This window comes from Buteo buteo, chromosome 17 (genome assembly GCF_964188355.1).
Source record: "Buteo buteo chromosome 17, bButBut1.hap1.1, whole genome shotgun sequence".
Lineage (NCBI taxonomy): Eukaryota > Metazoa > Chordata > Aves > Accipitriformes > Accipitridae > Buteo > Buteo buteo.
The window spans coordinates 24,309,405-24,332,307 of record NC_134187.1 but is presented as its reverse complement, the minus strand read 5'-3'; the positions used below and the strand labels follow the sequence as shown (position 1 = coordinate 24,332,307).

Genomic DNA, 22,903 nt, shown 5'->3' with positions numbered 1-22,903 from the left:
TTGATATGGACATTCTTGTGGTTTTTTGAGTTGCTGAAAAAGACATGTCTGGAGTTCAAATTTAATCATCCATAGAATTTGTGCATAAGAGTTACCTAGTTTTATTGCTATTTCTAGTCAATGAGCTATGTTTCCTCTTCCACAGGATTTTGGGCATAGTCACAGTGACTCTTAAGACTTGAAGGCATATCACTGTAGGAGAGGTGGGCTAGGGAAACAGCACATATTTTAAAGTTTTAAGGAATACTGGCTCCGTGTATGTATTCTCTAATGCTGGATTCATGTTTTGAAATTGTTTCTATATTATGTTGTTCTTTAAGTGAAATAGATGCTTCACAAGTTTGTTTAAAGCTCTGGCTCATTTCTACTGAAAAGTTTAAAAATATTTAATAATCTGAAAGACTATAGTAATATTTCCATGTTTGTGCCTGTAGCAATGGCTTCTTTTACTTCCAAATCCCTTTGAGCATGAGGTGTTTGTAAAAGAAATGACAGGGACATTTGCATGATCATGTTACTTTTAAAGTTTACATAGCAGCAGGGAGAAGATGCAAAGCAGGAAAATACTATTATATTTGAAGCTAAAATGTCAATGAAATGGAGTAACCTGCAACAGTTGTAAACACCTTTCATCCAAAGCCTTTGTAATGAACACATTTTCTGTTTATAATTTTAAAACTTCAAGGATCCTCAATTCTATTTCCCTGTTCTTCATATATTTTACTGTAGTTTTACTGAGGCAACAAACTGTCTCATTTCATTTTCTCATCTTTAAGAGAAGCTCCTTCAAGGAGGCCCTGTTTTTTGTTGTTTTTTTTTTTTTCTTTTTTTTTTCTTTTCTTTTCTTTTTTTTTTTTTTTTTTGTATAAGACATTTCCACTAGCACATGTGATTTTCTGAAGTTGTTCGCTTGATCTGCTTGTAAATATAAGAGACTTCTTACAGGTAGTTCTCTTTTCTGCTTGTATCCTAATACAAAATTTACTGCTCTCATTTTTTACTTTGTATTTACCATAATGCATAAATTTCTAACATATTTAAAAGAGAATAAAACAGGTCTTATTAGTAGTGAAAAGAACATGTACACCTAGGCATTTAGGAAATGTCACATTGCTATGTTCCCTACTGCTTCTTCCAGGAAGAATGTCCATACAGAAATTTCTGTTAGTACAACTTTGGTGCTGCCTTTCCCCATTACTTGCTATAGCAGTTATGCTAGCAGAAATATAAAGTGTGCGTGTGGCTAGGATAAAGGAAAATGCTTCTAAGGAAAAAGTAATTATGACAGAAAATTCACTTGCAGAACTTCCATCTAGGTACCTCCTTAGGTGTCTCATATTTTTAAGCTTTTTTGTTTGCACAGGCTATTTATCTAACCATAAGTAACCATTCTGAGTTGCTTATAAGGGAATTTTGACTCATACATTTCAGAAAGCAAACAGGATCATTCTTCTGTAAGAAGTATAATTGATCATCCAGAAACAAATATAATAGGTTTGGAAGTAATTTTTTGTGTTTCCAATTTTTCTTAATGAAAATTCATTATTTTCTTTATTTTAATCAGTTCAAAGTAAGCATATTTAATGATGATGATCAGATTAGTATTATTGAATTTTTTTTAATTGCAAAACAACATTAAATCTGGAGAAGCATCTCAGAGCTGCTTTTTCTTCCCCAGTATATAAAACAATATTATTTAACCACATATGGGTATATTGTTGTTGCTGATATTAGTTCAATCCTTTAAAGTTTTTCCCAAGCTGTATTCATATCTATATCTGTACAAAACTGTCTTATGTTCGTTCGTTCTCAAAAATAAACTGACAAACAACCCTCCCTCCATCTAACAAATCTTAAAAATTCCTCTGATGATTCAGAGCTTTATCTACAGAGGAACTGATTTTATCTAAATATATCTATGTAAGCATTAGTGTCCCATAGTCCTCCAAACTCCCCAGGGAGTCAATGGAAAGGGTAACTCTAAATGGCAGTTTGGTCTACCTTAAGACAGGTAACGTGACTTGCGTTCTGGGTGCCATTTTCTGTCCACTCACTGTAGAAGGAACCATGATTAGACTGTGTGCTTAATGTTTACATGGTAAAATTTAGGTTTTATGAATCATACTAAAGGAATTTAAGTCAGTCCTCTTAACTCTCAATCATTTGAATGTCTTTCCAACACATTTTATGTGTTAGCATAGAATAACAATTAACTTGGAAGTGAAGAAAACAAGATTTCATTTAACAGTGTCTAATATTTTTTTCACGCACAATGTATTTCCCATAAAGAAAGTTTTCTTGTGACATTTCCTATATGCTTAACCAGGTCTTTAAATCTTTCATTTATGGTTTATATCCAATTACTTTTTTGTAACTTACTTTATTATTAAAGAGGTGAATATTCACATTTGTTTTTAAATTGTAATGTAAAAGAGTTTGTGAGTCTAACCAAATGGAGCATATTTAAATAATACATTACCATATTTTCTCAAGGAATATTCTATCAAGTTTCGTCCCCCACATAAAATAAAAATTGTATTAGAAGTCTTATATACATAGTTATTTTTATTGCCAGAAACAACTCTGCTTTTATGCTTCTGCATATTTTTCTTGGTTTTCTTTGGCTTTATTAGTCTTGATTTAGTAATGAAATTTTGCATGTTAACCATTCTTATAATCTGGGAATATTAGAAAGTACATCAGGAGCAGATGGAAATGCATATTATTTTATCTACAGCATATTGCCTGAAATTCTTGTGTTTATTGAAACATAATGTAGATAATGCAGTACACTTTATCTCAACATCTGGCAGGTCTACAAAATATGCTGTAAAGGACCTGTATTAGATCACAAAACAAAACCTCTGACCAAACCTCTGTCAAAATAATTATACAGATATTTGTGTCACTGATGTTTTTCATAACTATGGATATCCTAGGACCATTGAGGTTTTCTTTAAACCTCCTCTTTTGCCTTTTAATGACACTCCTGTAAATATTAACCCCACTTTTAAACATACAAGGGGTCTTTGTCCTGGAGTCAATTTTACCATACTTTTAAAAACATAAACATACAAATAGCAGAGATGGCAAAGCAAGGTGTGAGAAGCGAGACATGAATTCATAGCAAGAGGCAATACATGATCTTAAATCAATGGGCATTTTATTGAAAACAGGCTTTTGGGGGTGTTAGAAACTGAAGTAACATCGTTCAATGTAAGCCTCATCTGCTCTAGTAGTGTAAGTTCCTCTCTGAAGTTTATAGGACTAGACTCTTCTCATTCCAACACGGAGAAATGAGATGTGCTGGCTTTCTTTTTTAACACTAAGGAAGTTTAAACAACAAGCTTATCTTGGATGCTGCCTTTTTACAGGGCTAAAATTTGGAGGAGGTGAATTCTGCCTTGATGATCACATAGAAATAAACTTAAGTGGATGGAAACCATTGCTTTTTCACATGTTGCTGCCAAAATAGCATCATAATATGGCTGATGCAGAAAGCCCAAATCTGACCCAAATACTGGTTTTAGCCACAAAACAGAAGAGAAATTAATTGCATTTTCATACAATGTCTGAAGTTGTGTGAAAGTCTGCCTAGGGTTATCTGCAAAACTTAGTATAAAGGTAAAATGAGTAATTTCACAGAAAAATCACTGTGACTCGCTGCACAAGTTGTCTGGAGAAACCTTGGTATCAAAATACAAACAGGTACAATGTACATATATATACATACATATAACCTGCAACTACTTCTCACCAATACAGAACTCTAAAAAGTGCTTGTCTTAGAAGTGTTCTTGTGTACAAAACTAAATCCATTTTCATATTTTATTTTATCTTATAAAATTACAGTTTCAGTAAATTAGAAATACTTTTCAAGCAACTCTGAGGGATACATTTTTAATTTTCTGGGCAATTCATGATTAGACATGGAGTGAAATCGTAGTTTAGTGTTCATAATTTATGCAAGGAAATACCTGCTTTTGTATTTCTGTGCACCAGCCTCCTCCACCTTTTTAAGAATTGATAGTTCATACCTGCCATCTTGTTATTGTATTGAAGAGAAGGTTTTAATTTCATATACTTCCAGTATTATGCTATGTAATTTTTATATAATTATTATAGTAAAAAAATTACTGATGTTAATAATAACTTTACAATAATAAGAACAATTATCACCAGTTAGAGGTGATTGGCATCTTTAGTATATGTTACCTCAAAAACTCTATGGCAAAGACTTCCTTCTTGGAGACAAAAGTTTCTCCACTTCTGCTTTTTATATATATCTTTCACAAATCAAGTAATACTAACTGAAATCATGAGTGAGTGCTTCATGACTTGATTTATGGTAATCAACTAATTTGTTTGACGATTAGAACAGATCAGATAACCTGTGGGTATGTCTTGAAATAACTGTCTAATTTAATTTTAATAGGTCATAAAGCTTGCTTTTGAAGAGTTTGAACTGGAAAGAGGCTATGATACTCTCACTGTTGGAGATGCTGGGAAAGTTGGTGATACCAGAACAGTGTTGTATGTGTAAGTACAGAATTTCAAAAATTTTCCTTGGAAATTTGTTGTCATACATTGTTTCTTCTGGATCATGAGATATCTATTTAACTTTGTAATTTTAATGTATGTAATTTGTTTATATAATGTAAGCTTAAAATTCAATTACTGTCAGAGAAAATTGTTCATTACAAAATTCACTCCAGATCTTTGGTAGCATCTTTATAAACTTTAATATCAGAGACTAAAAACTGCAGAGAACAGAGATTTTTTTAAAAGCAAAACTTCTTTTAAAAAACAACTACTATCTGTATAACTCTAATTGTATTCACAAGCAATTAAAGAAATAAAAAAAAGACTTGGATTTCAGCAAACAAAATACAACTTGTGTAAAATAAATAACCCATTGATTAATTTCAGAATTTTTATACTTAAAATTGGATTTGTGAACAAAATTTTCATGAAAGCATATAGGCCACTCTTCAGTAAAGTTAAACAACCTTCATGGATTAATATAATACAATATATTATATATAATATAATATCTGTAGAAAGTGTAGGAACTTAAAAAAAAATTGAAGGAAAATTCCAAACTAGATAGCTAATCTTAAGATACGGGTCTTTAATACTGTCTGGGCTAATGGAAGGAATAGAATCCTGTACAGATTGATTAATCTCATCTACGTTAACCACCTCATTTTGGTTGCATATGCTCATTTTCCTTCCTTCGTAATGGGAGCTTGTTGTCACAAGATATTTTGGTTGTAGCTTTTAGAGGGTTAAGTTAGCATATGAATCCTGATCACTAAACACAAAACAAAATTACAGGGTTAAGTCCACAGTGACTAAATAAAAGAAACTAGCAGCATTTATTTCATAATAACATTACTTGACATTGCATAGAAATCTACTGGATAAAGATAATATTGAACACATTTGATAAAAAGAATCCATCATCATTTTATATTTTGAGGGGGTTTTTATCCATATAAATTATTGAAATGTTTATTTGACATAATTATAACAAATAAGTGCACTTAATACCCACACAATTTATTTTAAATTAATTAGAATATTTTTGGAGGGACAACTCTGAGGACAATAACTTCATTATGTGTATTTGTTTATGAATTTATAATATTTATTAATGGCTATTTTCTGAACTATGATATCAAAGTACATAAATAAACCTAGTTTAATTTGTCTTGAAAGCTAACACTGGAAAATTATTGGATTATTTGCACGATGCATGTGTTTCTTGTGTTGCAATACCAAGTAGCTGCTACTGAGTAAATTGAATTCCATGTTCTGAGTACCTGAGAAAGAAAATAAGAACAAAATCCTGTGTTAAGAGCTTAGACTTCAAGCTAACAAGAAAAGACTTGAGCTGGGAGTGAGAATTTCAACACCCATGTTTATTTTTTCGTGTATTTTGCAGACCAATTAAATATTGCAACAGTCTTTCTGGGGATGTTAATTTAACTGCTTGTGACAGACCAAAGGATTTGCACTTTTTCTTTTTTTGTATTGAGATACATTTTGGCTTACAAGTATCCCAAAACTCCTTCAGAGTCAAGTTTTTGAACTTAGTAAATTTGGTACCCCATGTTGTTCATTCTGTTTGTTACACTTTGAGTATTTCACATATCAAAGTTTGCCTTTTTAAGATTACTTATTGAGTAATCATCAAATCTGGGGTTTTTTACTTTTCCATTTGAAGGCATTTAGCCTGTGCCCACATACTCCACATTTCTTTTCCATGACTGCCTAAAATAAATAAATAAATAAATAAATAAATAGTCTTAGCTCATATTAATTGCTATTTTTGGTATCTTAGAAAGGCAGGCCCCCATAATCACATCACCTCATATAACTATTCATCACTTTACTAATGTTTTGAAGATCACTGTAGCAGACATTCACTTCAGAATCTATCATTGACATTTCTGGCACTAGTACAATGTTCTCACTAGAGACATGCAGTACTTCTTCTAGCCCTTCCTTCAGTATGATTTTTGACTAAAATAGTGACTATTTTATCCTTACTACTCTACAGCCTATCACTTAGAATTACAGTAGAGTGTTGGTCCTTCCAACTTCACTGTAAACTGTATCTTTGATGAAAATGAGGTCTATGCAATTAAATTTATCTGCCTTTTAGGTTGCAATACTTTGTACATTAGCATTACCCTGAAAATCATTTGAGAAAGTAAGTGATTAATAGCTTCTTATGTACAGTGGAAATACAGGAAGGCCCAAGTATGAAACCACAGCATCACAATAATTAGTAATTAATCTGAATTTCTGTGATGACACTGGTTTTGCCTTTATTAAACACTGGATTGTATCATGCATTATGAAATACATTATAGTTAAACTGCATCACAGATACGCTCCATTTCACTTGCTTTGGAGATAGGTCTTCTGTGGATGTAAAGTAAATTTCCTCATAAAACACTAGGTCCACTTGTAGGCTACATTATCATGAGAAAGCTCATAACTAAATGTCAAAGTGATTTTCTTACAAAAATTTTCTATTAGTTGGTTTTAATAACTTCTGTTGTATTTAATGAGGTTTGAGCAGCACCTTGCAGGTTTTTATTCTTCTCAGGGGAATGAAGAAGCTTATAGCAAAGACTTTTCTGGCTATATTTAATTTATAATTTTTCGGCATCTCTTAAAAAATAATATAGCTTTTCTTATGCTGAACAAGTTTCGGTTGGCAGCTTAAATGCCAACATTTCTGCAGAAATTCTACAAAATATCACTGTAGAAACTCATGCATTTGATTCTAAAACTGCATAGCTTTTACAATTTAGTTTGAACTAAATACACAAAAATAAATACATTTCGAACTCCAAACCTATTTTCTAAGTGATTTGAACGTTTCGCCTCCATATAAAACTGGCATGTCTGAGCACACAAGCCTCAGCCTCATGCAAAAATTTCTGGCTCTCAGGCACTAGAGCCCTCAAGGTAGTAGCTCCTTCTGGGGGCTTTATTGTAAACTTAGTACTCAAACTTTACAAATAACTCAGTTATACCAGGATGTTTATAAGCCAGCCATCCAATGAACATTGGAAAGTGGCTAATGGCAGGTCAGTAAACAGGGGACCTTTAAATACTTGATGGGAAGAAGATTGAGGAAGTTGACAAGGATCACGATATATAGATGATCAGTCCTAGCACAAGCTTTCTGTAGTGTCCAAACTCTTAACCATTAGCAATTATCTGTGTAACCTCAAAGTTGTAGCACTACAGCTAGAGGGGAATAGGAAGGGATACTGAAGTTTAAAAACAAGAAAAAAAATAGACTATCCAGCTCAAATTTAAATTTTGGGAGAAATTGGAAAAATAATTAGAAAAAGACTTTTAAGTTCATGTAAAATAGCACTGAGATGGTACAAAAAATGTATACTTTGACCAAGAGCTGTTTATTTCAATGTAATGCATTTCTTTGACAGTGTTGTTGGCATTTTGAGTAGGGATATCTTGGGTTTCAGTTTATTAAAGCAGTCTAATTTTAGTATTTATAGTAAACTTCTTAGAAAATCTTATCATCAACAGCTTTAATTAAAGGGGGATACGCCCATCAATTTTATTATTTTTAACAATTGCTTCATCAGTAAGACTTACTTGTTGAAAATTCAGCAATGTTATTTTATGGGATATGTACGCTGAGATGGTTAGCTCTGGAAATACAGCAATACAACTTATGGGAAATTAATCTAAATATGTTCAAGCTATGAAGTTTTGACTGCAGTTATTTCTCATATTTAACAGAATTTCACTAGAAACTAGTGACTACTCTTACAAAATAATTCACTAGTGATAATAGGTGAAGTGAAGATTATCAGTCAGAACGTTTCTTGCAATGCCGTTTTCTGTTCTTAAATTCTTGTAAATTAAACACACTGCTTTAGAAAGACTGCTTTGCCTTCAAATGCTATGATTTATATTTTTCTTGCAGCAGTTACATTAAAACTTAATTTCCTTTTTTGAAATTATTCCCTTAAAACATTAATCTTTTAACTTTTTTTTATAGAAAACTTGTAATTTTTTTTTCACCCGATACAAAGAGGAAATTGCAAAATAGTGGTTCAAATGCAGCTGCTTATGTCAGCTATTTCAGTACACAGACAACCGTCCATGACAGAGAAATGCTTTTTTTAGTAAACCCGTATCCTTTTCTCTTATTCACACACAGTTTGGAAATTTACTGGGGGCTTGGAAAACAACCTACTCTTCCATAACTGGTAAAAAAAAAAAACAGGCTGCCTTTTTATATATCTCAAACATTCTTGAATCTGACTTCCTAGTAATTTATTTTACTATGCATTACTCAAATAATTCTTCCTTCTGACTTTTTTAGAAGTTGTAAGATCTGGGAGAGAAGGTCGGTTTTGTTTTTTTGTTTGTTTGCTTTTTAATAGTGTTGGAAACTTTCTCCCTTGATTTGCTAAGTGCTTGACATTACTAGTATCAAAAGAAAAATACAAGTCCAAGTAAAATTAGGGATTTTTAGTGACACTTACTGCTTATCACAGCTTTAACAGTCAAACCTTCAGAGCTTTAGTTTGTGATATGGTTGCAATTAAGCACACAAATAGCATAGTGACTTGTCATCTCTGAAGGACAGAACAATACTGTAAAACTGTTTCTTTAAAAGGAGAAGAAAACCTGGACAAACAATGAAAAAAGATTTACCTGAAAGAAGGAACATATGTTCACATATTGAAAACTCAAGAAGTGTTTATGATTGGATTTTAAAGGAAATATTTATTTTATACAATAGTTTAATGTCACAAAGGAAGACTTACTGACTTGAATGCTGTGTTTTGTTCAGCTTACTTTATTGGTCTAATGCCTCCAAAACACATTTATTTAAAATATTCTGCACAATAAAATAATAAGGAAAAAAAAAAGAAAATGCAGAAAGGCATCAAAACTTTTTTCACACTTATGTGGAATATCGTTAATTTAAATGATTATTTTCAAATTAAACATTATTCATAGTTAACTTTGTAGGAAATAGATATTGTAGCAGAGGTATTTGAATACATATACATAGATGAAAAGCTCACACTGGAATTTTTCTTTGATGAAGTTGTAAGAGAGAAAAAAAAAGCATAATGAAAATATAGGTGTTAATATATATATTTTAAAAATTGATTTCAGGCCCCTGAAAATTAGATCTCAAGCCTAAAATTCAAACTTGACCCTTTTTCATATACAAGTCAGGCTTCTCATTCTCAACTCATCACAATTAACAGAAGATGGTTTTTTTCTTGTTTATTTGTGTAAAACAGCAATAAAATATTTTAGGAAATTAACATACATCTCTTTAATCCCATACTTTCCATATTTTTTAATAGTAATGTATTTAATTCATACAGTCCTTCACATCTCTAATAGCTTAATTGCTTAATGAAAGTGTTAGGTAGGAACAGCTTTATTAAAAGTGTTTAATCGTTGTTTACTTGAATGCAGTCATTCAAAATATATTTTTTTCTAAGACCTCACATTGTTCTTATCCATATAGAATACTTAATTTTATCAAAAACCAGCTGATCAGAACACTAGGGTAATTTATTGTAAATAGGTCTAAATATTATATTAGTAGTTTAAAAGGCTGGGTTTTTTACTAGTAGGAGGAGGAGGAGTAATTTATGCCTCTGCAAATGACTTTGCAATTTATCCTACATACAGACTCACTGGATCTAGTGTTCCTGATCTTATTGTGAGCATGAGCAACCAGATGTGGCTTCATTTACAGTCTGATGACAGCATTGGCTCACCAGGATTCAAAGCTGTTTATCAAGGTACGAACTAAATTATCTGTTTTAAACTAATGTTGTAAATTCGTTCATTACAACCCAACGAATTCATTTCAAATAGGCCTTCAGTCCTTTCACAAATTTAGAGTTTTGATACTGTCTCTATTGTTAATAAATCGTTAATGGAGATATGGATTTGCAAATACCCACAAAGTAACTAAAAAGAATCTGAAGTAAAAATGGAAGTTATTGTTGTAATGCATTCTGCTTGAAGGTCAATACAAACTACAAATTTCTATCATATTTGAAAAAAAAATTAAATGTTACATTCTGTTAACCTGTGTAATTCCTTATGTTGGATATTATTTGAAAATTACAGTTAGTTTTCTCAGACTTTATTGGGGTAGTTACAAAACTTGCTTTCAAGCCTCACCAAGAATCTTGACAGACCTAAGTCAAAATTAGTATGTGACAAAAACAACAGAAGAGATATACTGTATATGATTGTGGAAATTAAGAAATTTAACCCCCCAAAAGTGATCCAAATTACCCTAGCCTCATTTGTGTTGCTACTGTCTCAAAGAGATGAGAACCTTGGCAACATAAGCATCTTTAATTTTTCTTGACTGTGAGCTTCAGTGTGATACTTTCTGAAGTTGATTCATTCTAGTAAAAAATACCTGATATCTGTTAGTATGTATGCATGTATTGAAAATTTTCCATTTTAATAGGTTGCATAGACCTGTGGCTAGAAAGAGCTCTTGCTTATTAACATATGGTGTCACTTTTGGTTAGTTTCCATGTTAATTAGTTCATCTTAAGGATAAGGACAAAACCAGTTAACACTATTTTCAATGGTTTCTTATGGGTACATATGGTGAAAATTATTTGACAGTAATTTTGTCAAAATTACTTTCATACAAAAGGTGCTGCAAAACATTGAGAGACTGTTCAGTAACTGAAAGTAACTTAATTAGAAGAGTGGGAGTTCTCCCTAAACATTTTCCGCAAACCAAAGGACCCTATCTAAGTGTTTCATTTCTCCTTAGTTAACTTACTGTTTCAACACGAAAACAGGCAAAATAGAGTGAAAAGTTATGTAGATGTTAGCTTCAAGTTTAGTAAACTGTACATTTATTTCACTAAGGACCTTAAGACAGGCTTGCCTGTGCAGGTTTTTGTAAGTGGTGTCTGTGGCTGATGGCATATTGTGAACTGTAATGATGAAAGGAACAAGAAGGGAAAATGCTCCTCAGTGGTCAGCCAGGAAACCCAATGTTGGTTCTCCACACCAGTATCCGTCTACGGGTGGTATCTCCATTGAAGCAGGTGGTGATGATGACTATGATTAGGATTATGTTTTCACTGTGGTTTTTCCCTAGTACTATATACTTTTCTTTGTGATTCACTTAAACTCAACATTGTTTATTCCCACTCGCAGTACTGATTGGAGTATGCTGATTAGGTCAAGTGTTGTACATTCATAGGTTGTTAGGTTTCTGTGTGTATGTATTGTTGGATAATATTTATTGAGTATTTAAATTACTATTATCTACTCTTTTATGCACCTTGTTTTGGTTTTCTTTAATGTGAACTGAAACCTACAAAACAAGAAGTAAGGAGGGGGGGAGAAAGAAGGGGCAATTCTCATGATGGTGGCAATCACTTCCCATAAGAATCCTTCATAGCAACACTGCTGGGATTTGCAGGTCCATGGCCATGAGAATAAGAATATGAGAACAACAAGGAAAAAGTACTGTCACAGAGGCTCTTGAAACACTATTGCAATTGCTTAAGTGAGATGTTACAGAGCTGTGAGTAAAAAAGCAGATGCAGGTCCATAGCATTACCATGGCTAAGACATTAAGGTATCTTAAGACACTGTGCAACACATTCAGCCTGTGCAGTTAGACAGCCCAAGTATGTTGTGTGCCTGAGGGCAATGACATATTCTTTATTTAAATTAATCCTACCCCTTCTCGTCCTTTCTTTCATGGTTTCATCTTTTTTACTTGTGTCATTTTTAGGGACCGTGTTTATTAAGACAATATATTTTCTTCATAGAATCCATTTGTGAATTACATAAAGTGGAAACAGTGAGTATACAGTGGAAAGAGAGTATTGGCACAAGTTATGTATCTGACATTTGGCATTTTTTCCTCAATCCAAAATTATGAACTTTATCTCATCTTACCTTTATGAAAAAGTTCAAAATTTAAATCTGTCTGCTGAGTTATTTTTCAGCTGTCATTTCTCTTTCTGGTATTTCTAATCTAAAGGCATCTGTTTTCATTTCTGTATTTTTCTAACTTATTGAGGATATCTTATTTAATTTATGGAGTTCAACCTGTTACTACTGGGGACTTTCTGAAAACACCTGAAATATACACTGTGAATTTTGCAGTAGTAGTGGCATCTCTGTTATGAAGTATACTGTTATCATTTGATGGTTGGATTCTGGCTTTCAGTCTTGTTTTGCAACCAATTGTGAGCCATTGTGTGTTTTTGTAGTTTTGGAAATTAATTTCAGAATTGTAAAATGTGAAATGTTTGCAATCTCAGAAGTGTAGTAAATGTGTTAATATGAAGGTGAATTATAACTTTTTTCTGGTTTACATCAATGGTTTCATCTTTTACTGTTGACAAAACTTTTATCCATCTGCGCTCTCAACATATCTCTTGCTTTAGGCCAAGTGTAAAATCTTAAAACCCTTATCCTGCCCCAAGATACCTCAATGATTTTGCTTCCCCTTTATTTAACAGTCAAAGAAACTGTCCAAAAATAGAATCTCATTTTAATGATGAGAAAGTTAATGGATTACAACATGTGACCTCAAATACACTGTCTTTGTGATTGCAGTTAGCTAAAAAGAAAGCAAACTGCAGGCTTTGATGGTTTATACATGGTCTATAGAGACAAAGTAAAGGGCATCCTTATTTGAATCTTTTTAACTCAAAAGCCTGAGTTTTGCTCAGGATTAGAACATGACTCTTCACCCTCTTGGGCAATATTTTACAATTGACCCACTGAATCTTGACTTTGTATCTATTACAGTAAAATCCATTTTTATATTAATATTTACAAAGTGTCATAGACTGATTGCACTTTATGGAAAATTGTTACTTTAGCTGAGCTTTACCTCACTTCAATTATGAAATGGAGAAGCATTCTGATGATGCAATTCACCTGTCCTACATTAGTACGTCCACCTAAAAGTGGCATGAAATGATGCCTGCAAATTAACCGATACACATCACAGATTTTGTATATGAGTACTAAATTTAATCTTGTTTACAGTTTGCCTAAAAGATTAAGGGAGGAGCAATTCTTTCCATATTCTTATGCCTCCTCTTTGGCTCACCTTCAGAAACACCTTAATGTCAGAAATATGTAGTGCTATCTATATTCTTATTACTCAAATTTCTTGATTTTTGAATACAGTGGGTATTTACTTTAAGAAAAGTTCTGTAATCTGCCTAATTAGCCAGGCTTCTTGGACTGTGCAATGCAGCTCTCCAGTAGTTGAATCCACAAGAAAGATTTCAGAAAAGATCCTCAATAGTTACTAGTAATAGTTTTGAATACAGAGGAATAGCACTGTACCTGTATGGAAGGTGAGCTAGGGAAACACAGATGGTAAAACTAATGTTGAGATTAGCTTGTTAACTTGACAGAGCTGATAAATAGCTACTGTGTTAGAAAATACAATAGTTGCCTCGATATTTCTTCTATAAGTCATCATCAGTTGTCATGTATTATAAATACAAGAATAATTTAAACATTATCTATATGTAAGTACATTACAATGAAGTAAAATGCAAGATGCTACAGGCTACCTGAATTGTGATGTTAAACTTTCTAAACCATATTAGAACCACATTATTATTGCTAAAACAGAAAGCTATTAACCCATATTAAAAAATTTTAAATGCTGAAGAATAATCTGCACTTAAGGTTAGTTTTCTTAAAAAGCTATTCTATAGACTGTATCTGAAAGTCCTTCATTCTCTTTTATAGATCCCCAGACATCTCAACAGAATAGTTCAACACATTTCTGAAAGCATCTACAGTTTCTGTGAAAAGGCCAGAAATTTAAATTGTTCTGTCCTTGAAGACAGACATATATTGTAATATCACACCTAAGTATATCAAAGTATCTATACTGAAATCCTCTTTCCATTATAATCTATGACAGTTTTCCTTACTGAACCCAGCATAACCAGGTGTCACTCCATACATCTTCATTAAGTAAAGAGAAGAAAAACAAATTATGCTATTATACATAGATAAAGTCACTAAAATGGATGTTGTCTTCTGCCGTGGACACAGAGAAATTAGTGACACTTTGTATTTCACAGCTGAGATCTCATGATAAAAAACTCTTAAATTTCTCAGTGAATACTTGTGTATGTAGCTACTTGCATAGCGAGGGCTGTGTTAAAGCTAAATTTTCAAGTTTTGTTACAGAACCTAAGAGAGAAGGAAATTTATTCATAGTAAAATATAAGAGATTTAGGCTGTTGTTAAGACAGTTTTAAGAATTTCAGTGATAAACATGTTTAGAAAGTAAAGGAATTAAAAGACCGGACCCTAAGTTCTAGTTATGTCTCTAATATATTTTTTTTTCTTTTACTTGGGTATTTAGTAAGGTTATGAAACACTTCAGTGTATTTCTCCATACAAAGGACATATCTGAAATCCTCATATGCCACCTCCTGGAAGGATAACATAAACTTACTGAATGGAAATCTTGTTGAAGGTTGTTGCCAGTCTCCCTTGTTGAAGTTGCTTCAGTCTGAATAAGTTTTAAATATACATTAGAACAGGGCCTGGTACCTTCTAAGCACTCTGATTAAATTGGTTTAGGTTGACCAAAAGTACTTATTTTAAATGAGTAAACTATTTAATGAAAGAAATTTTTTTGAACTCTAACTCAAATTCCAGGCCTACCATGCAATGACTCTAAAACCTGACTGGTTTTTTTTCGTTTGTTTGTTTTTTAATACTACTGTATATATAAAGAACAACATGACACGTACACTTAAATAGATATAGTGTGTATAAAGTGTAATCCTGAGGATGAAAACAATATTAATATCAGCATGCCACCATTTTGAGGTCACAGTTTAACCTTGTAACAGTAACAGGCAAAGTATATTTCTACCAATGATATGCTAAGACTGTATTTTTACAAGGAAACCTTTCTTGCAATTTGTTGCTGGTCATGGGCTAAAGCAGGGACTTTTTTTTAGATACAATAGGTAAAGAATTTTTCATTAAAGTAATTCTTAAATCATGCACTTTTTTTTTTTTTTTTTTAATTAGTTTTCCTCATGGGCTGCATTTCGATTGTGTTTTTGACCACAAGTGAAGACAATTCACACCCAAACTTGCCCAGCAACTTGTGATCTGATGTAGTATTTAGGTAGATTTGAATTGAGAGAAAGATTTGGTTTATGCCATTTCTTAATATAGCTCCAAGCATCAATTTATCTGTTACATGGATGAGATAGACATAGTCATTGCCAAGTATATCCAGGTCAGGATAATGTAATATGGTAATATGATACTATGTCCTGTAATAATATCAAACAGTGATGTCGGGTCAAGAAATTGGCCCTGGACACCTTCCTAATGGGGCCTAGAGTCACAGCCAAAACAAGCAATAATAAGGTGAATAATGTGCCTGGGTTTGGCTTATTCCACTCAAGTCATGGGTGTGCCACATCTAAAAATAAGTGCTTTATGGCTGTTAAGGTCCAAAGTGGATCATGCAGCCAGCTGATTGTTAGGCTAATTCCACGCTTGTGTACCGATCAGCTGTACCACACTGACATAGAAGCACATGACAGCTTGAACTTTTAGGTGTAAACGTTTTAGAATTTTATTAAACTTGAGATTTTTCTCCCATTCAAGCCTGTAAACCTGTCAGTCTGATAAAAATATTTAATCTTTTGACTTCCAGACTTCTTGATAACCAGTGTAACAAAATCTGTTTGGTAGCCTGTTTAGAACTCACCTTTTATTCCTGCCTTTATATGGTTATATAAACTAATGAAGTCATTTCACTAGCCTATCCTTTAGTTCATAACAGTGTTATAAAAGAAATTTGGTGACTCAGTGATATAATCCTGAGCATTTTATAAAATTTGAAGTTATTAAGAATTCTTAGAGATGTCAAGAAGTATATCAGCCCCTGCAAGAACCTGAAAATGTCAAGTTTACAACCTTAATTTGTATTGATGCTCAACTGAGCAGTAAAGCTTTAAGCTCTTCATTATGATGATGTTTGGAAGAAGATACTTCTTTCCTCCTAAGACTAGTAGAAAAATACTTTCAAAAACATATTTCAGTTGCTCAGATAAATGTCAGTTGTCTTTTTGCATACAGCTGTAGTACTTAGCAAATCTTAAGTCAGTGCAGTTTTTTACAAACACACAACTAGCTTATAAATGTCATTGCATTACCAATATTGATATAAAACTTTGTTACTGCTTGGAAATTTGATAAAACCCATGCTGAAAGAAATTAAGGGAATTAGGCTTTTTTTAGGACTCTCACAATTAGACGTGCATTCAGGGAAATCATTATGTACACTGTAATGCTTGGAAAGAAAACAACTCAAAAGTCATTCAAGAAAAACTTTAAGCTTCCTATTTTAGTCTAAGCTTTTCTCTTTCTTTTATCTATTTCATGTATATTAAGTTTTCTTTTTATATTTTGTTCCTATGTATTGTAATTCAGACATTATTCAAGTGTTTGCTTTTGGAGGACAGGCAATAAATTTATTTCATATTTTATGTGAATATTTTCATATGTTAAAGCTATTTGGTTCAGTGGAGAACTGTCAGAGAGTTTCACCATAATGTTGTATGAATGAATCTGTTTGTAGTGCCATACAGTGCAGGTTACTTTTCTGGATGGGCAAGTGTCAGTCACTTAATTTTCAGCACAACATATTATCAATCATTTTCAGATAAGAAAGCTTTCCTGTATTGTTATCTGACCTTTTTAGAGTATATTGTTCAGGTAAACCTACAGCAGGCATTTCTAAGTTCAACAGCCTTGAGTTTTCTTTCAAGTAATAAATCTTATCATCAGTAGGTTACTAAAAAAGTGAAAAGAGGCGTGCTAAGTTGCTGCCAGTTACCACAACAGCTTCAAAGTAATTTTTAATAATGGGGAATATCTTTGCCTGAGTTTTGTATAATGGTTGGGGTGGCAGACAGAACCCACTTTCCATCTAGAAAATATACATGGACTCGAGGAACATAACATCATGGTGATATGCTTTAATTGCTTGAGTGTATTGTGTATTTATATATTAGCAGGCTGTAGAGGGTAAGATCAAATTTCTGTCTATGCCGCTATTCTATATTAAACAACTGCAAACAACAGAGGCTTAGTGAAGAGTATAAAAAGGAGAAAGCATGTAACACCACATAACTCTTCTTCTCCCTCCTAAACTGACAAAATAACAAACCCAAAAAGTCCAGATTTTTTTTTTATGTACAAATTGGTTAAGTAAATGCATTTTGTACCTTTTTTTTTTAAATTTTTATATTAATTGCATAATGCTGCTTCCAATATTCTGTTTTTATTTTATAAAAGCACATTTCAGAGTCTTCAACCAGGTCTTAATATCATTATGCTCAATTATGCTCCACAGACATACAGTTAATGTCTGTTATTCATCTCAAATCAGTTTACAAATTAACATATAGCTGTTCAGTTATATATTTTAAGCAATGTATTAGCTTCTTTCACTACAGCCTTTAATGTAATTCATTCTTTTGTGCTAATAATGGGGATTCTCAATATGCTGGAAAAGAACACGTATGTTAAAAATAGTGTGGTTTACAGACCTGATATCTGTGTACATTTTAAATTCTCTGATTTCCTTGAGGAATATCTTTATTAATATGCTCCATTATTTAAACTTTAGAATTTAAAAAGTAAAAAAAAAAATAAATCTAAACACTCTCAACATTTAAAATTTGCTAAGGTACAGCCAGTATACAGCATATGTATTCTTTCCTAGTTATATGACATGACTGTGGCTGGGAAGCTTCCCTCTCCCTTCCCTGCCAGATTGCATCTGTGTCTGACTGATTAGGCATATGTGCATTCATATCTTTTCAGCGATTGGCTGAACAAGTTAAAACTTATCATAAGTTGAAAGCCTTTGTTTGCCTCTTTGCATAAAAAATAAATACATTGAAACAATAACATGTTGTCTCTGAATAAGAGAGAATTGTTATGTTTTAGCTCAGCCAGTGAAGTTTATTCTTCTAGTCAAACTGCTTTGAAAAGTAGTTTCACAGCATAATTAAACACACTCCATGCAGAAAACAGCTCAGACATTTTTATTGCATTATAGAAAAGTAAAATGTTACAGAGCTTTTCATCCGGGTTAATTATTCAGTATGTTTGACTTTAACATAAATGTTATTTCCAGATTCTAATTAAACTTTAATTGAAGATTTACCATGGCTGTATTTTTCAAAAACTTTATTAGCATTCCATGATTGTTCTTAAAGACTAGATAGCAACAACTTTTAAAAATAAAACTGGTATTTTCTAATAAGATTCTAATAAGATACACATGAGAATTAAGTGTAAGCATTAACTGATCTTTTGGGGGGGGTGTCTTGTTTCTTTGTTTTTTACTTCTGATGGGTGTTTCTTTGTACTTTGTCCCTTTCACTGAAAAAACCCTCCATCAATGGAACTGAACAGAGTTGATTCTAAGTTTTTGAAACATAAATCCCAGTCTTTGCTTTTTAGCAGGTACAGCTCAGTTGAAAGTTTGATAGAACAACTTAATAATTTTAAATAAATGGAAATTTGCAATAGTTTTTTACCAGTTAAAACTTTCTTCCTTTGCTGTCTTTTTGATACTTGTCTTTAATAGAGAAAATGCCACAGTGTACGCACCATGAACTTAGCTGTCCACCTACATTACCTAGGAAGATAGTCCTTTCACTCTTTTAAGCCAAAAGTAATTCTAGTTTACTAATTTTTCTTATATATTTCAGAAAGTGGTCAAATACTCGATTATGTTGTTAAAATCTACAACTGAGATTGTTTGGCATTCTTAAGCATCCTCCATCAATTGTAAAGTTTCTGCAAATGATGGTCTGAAAGAAAGATAAGTCACAGCTATACAGCAACAAATAGGATGTTATGAGTTTTTCTTTTGAGCAATACTATGATAAAGTCTTATAAATATATTTGATTTTTTTGTGATAGTTTTCTGTATTTTTTCACTAAAAGGATCAAGCCATGAGAATTATATTGCCCTTTAGTTTTGAAGCCTTTTGATGCATGACACCTTCACTCTGGTTATAAAAATCAAACACTTGATTTTAAATAAGCAATAAGTCAGCCTTTCATATTGCCTCCCCAGTGGTGCCACTTAGTTTAAGTTTTATTTTCCTGTCTATGTTACTTTAAGCAACCATTCTTTTTACAGTGATAAAGAAAGATTTGTTTAAATTATGTGATGGTTGATACGCCTTGGACTGTATTCACAGAACCATAGAATCATTTAGGTTGGAAGTGACCCATAAGATCATTGAATGCAACTGTTAAACTGATACTGCCAAGTCCACAACTTCTAACAGTGATGTTTTCTTTAAATATATCCTTCTGAAGAAATGTGTGAATGAGCTGTGAAAAGTGATGTTATCACTGAAGTCAATAAACTCTAAAGAAAGCATTGTTTTAAAAATCTATCTAAATTTTTAATTTGTTTCTGTAAGGCAAAATGCAATATTATTGTCATTTTTCTTGAAGCAAATATTTATCTAGAACTGTAGGGGAAAAAAAAAGTATTTTTTTCTAAGCCACCAAAAATTCAGAAAATAAACAAACCACTTTGTATTTAGGATGTGAATAATCGAAGATAAACTTGTGCTAAGAGTGAGACTTTGTCACAGATTTTTCTGTGTGTATATATATGCATGGTGTCAGCATACTACTAGTTCCTTTTATAAAACAACACAAGGTAATTTGATAAATAAAAAAAATATTAAACCTACATTCTTATGGCAAGCTGAAGAAACTTGGGGTTTGACCCTAAAAAGACACTGTACACAAAATCTTGTTTCCAGTTAAGTCTTTATGGCAGCCATTTTTTAAATTTTAAAAATATGTATATATGCATTTATAGATATATGAAGTGTATTTCATGTATTAATTTAATATCAAAGGATTTGAATATTCTCTCACCTCAAAATTCACCTAAAATTTTTCATGTTATGATTTTCTTGTATGTGTATTAGAATACATGGATACGACAAAATGGATGCTGTATGTTTTGCATAAAACTTTAAAATAATTTAGCTTAACTTGTATATAATTGTTATAATATATGAAGAACATACTCTTGTTTTTAAGATACACCCAGCTATAAAATCTGGTGTTCTTTAGATCAAAGCCAATGATAAAACCCTGAGAATAGGAGTTCCCTTTATTTTTTGCCTTCTTGTTGAAAATGTCTGTTAAGTTATGTCTGCAGGGAGATGCTCAGGAAAGTTAAAATTAACAAAGTACAATAAATTTAAACCACATTTAACTGAGTAACCTACCTTAAATCCCTATGTAAGGGCTCTCCTTCAGTGACGTTATGACCCTTTATAAGTGCAACTTAATCTTCTTCAAAAGAAGAATACAAATCCTCTGAGGAGGATTAAACTACAGTAATCTGAGGACAATGGTACACCTGAATGAGTACTTCTACATGTCCTTTAGCGTGGCTTGACTTACAAGCTGAGAGCTTGTGACTTTGGTTGATGATCCTTCCTAAATGCCACATATAGAAAATATTTTAATTGAAATTTTGCCAAATTTTAAAATAAAGCACACAGAACACTCTAAATAAGGTCTTCATAAATAAAGAATAATTATAATGTTACAAAAAAATGCATGCATCTCCAGCAGCATACTTCCTGTGAACTTCTGAGCACCATAAAGTGAGGCCATGATTAAGATAGCTTATTTGCTTATTGCACCTGATGAAACAGTTCTGCAAGACATGATACATTTTTAGTTAATTATCAGCAAGTAGTGACAAAGTGGATAGTTTAACAATGTCCAGTAGTTGCATTATATGATAAAATTAATATAAATACAGATATTCCTGTATAGACATATATGTACATATATATTTGCATATATAAATCTGTGCATAGTCACCATCTACTTACAGACTTGAAGTCCATCCAAATTTTATTCGCAGAGAAAAGATTTTTTTCCTTGAGTTTTTCATAAAAATATGTCCAACTCCTATGAAAACTTTGTCTCCAACTTTAAAGATTGGTTTCAACATTCTTTTAAAAGTTTGATAAATAATTTTCAAAGAAAAGTAAAAATATGATATTGTTGGTAGACATCACTTTCAAAAATACTTTTTCATTCAATGTTGTGTAGAATTATTAGTATTTTTGTTGTGTTGATTATTTATAAACAGATCAATACTTAAAGTAACAGTAGTGCTTTGAGAATAGTTATAAACTCTCAGTTTATGTATATATAAACAGTTCTGAAACAGATTCTCTTTATTGTATTGTGTCAGCAATTAATCTGATTAGTATCATTCATGTTTGTATTTGAACACAAATATGTTCTGTCATGAATCATAATTCATATTTTGATCTTTATTTAGTTTTATATCTCTAATGCAAGTTGTTTCTTTACCTATTAGTTTAATAACATAACACTTTTTTGTGTGTTCTTTCGCTTTCTATTTGATGACAAAAATACCCTGTATATCATTTAATGTAATAAGTCTTTTTACTAATCCATAACACAACAATACTTCCAATTTCACAGCTGACAAACAGAACACATATTTTTATCATTAGAAATCTATTCTATGTTATAAGGTGATACAATACAATCAAACATGGCATAAACATATCGGATAAAGAAAAAGGGTAGGTGGTAGGGTAGCCACCTGACAAAAAAAGACAAAGAGGAAAAGAAAACTTTGAAAACTGGCTCTGACTCATAATTTTGTGAGAAATAATCTAGGACACTGTCATGATGTCTTGTTTGTTAACTGTTTGATATACACTAGTAAATAATATTTCTTTAATAAGAAAAAAAAAAAGTCATTTGTAAGAATGAGGAGAAAACACATTCACTGAGCATCCCTTCCTATGACAAACTTCTATAATGCAGTCTAGGACCAGCTCAGAGAGAGCTGTAATGCACAGAGCTGGAAGGAGCCTTACAGCATGGCAGGGCTTGGGGAAAAGGGAACGGACTATTTTTTTTAGCATAAAGACCCAGAAGAGACAATGTGGAGTTTGCTGCAACACAGAAACTATCTTGAGATTGCATTTGTATTGCTAAACAAAATGTGGCCGAGGCTGTGTTCTTGCCCTGAGGATACATCCACAGAACATGGCCCAAAGGAGAGGCCTTATTTACCTACAGACAAGTTGTGTGTGAGTGAGTGTATTTGTATGTATGTGTCTTGGGACAGGGCAAGAGGGTGTTACTTCAGTGTGCTAGTGATGTGCATGCTGCATTGCAGGCCATGATTCATGTTTTCGTAGCAAGAAACTGAGAGTATATACTGAACACTTTGGGATGTGGTGAGGTATGT

At 32.3% G+C, this 22,903-nt stretch overlaps 1 protein-coding gene across 1 annotated transcript in view; it reads left to right on the top strand.

Moving 5' to 3' along the window:
• CSMD1 (CUB and Sushi multiple domains 1) overlaps positions 1-22,903 on the top strand; it is a 1,222,061-nt gene that overhangs the window by 853,487 nt on the left and 345,671 nt on the right. The window contains exons 11-12 of the mRNA XM_075049874.1: positions 4,436-4,539; positions 10,219-10,331. Coding sequence (XP_074905975.1) covers positions 4,436-4,539; positions 10,219-10,331 — 217 coding nt within the window. The remainder of the gene's footprint in view (positions 1-4,435; positions 4,540-10,218; positions 10,332-22,903) is intronic.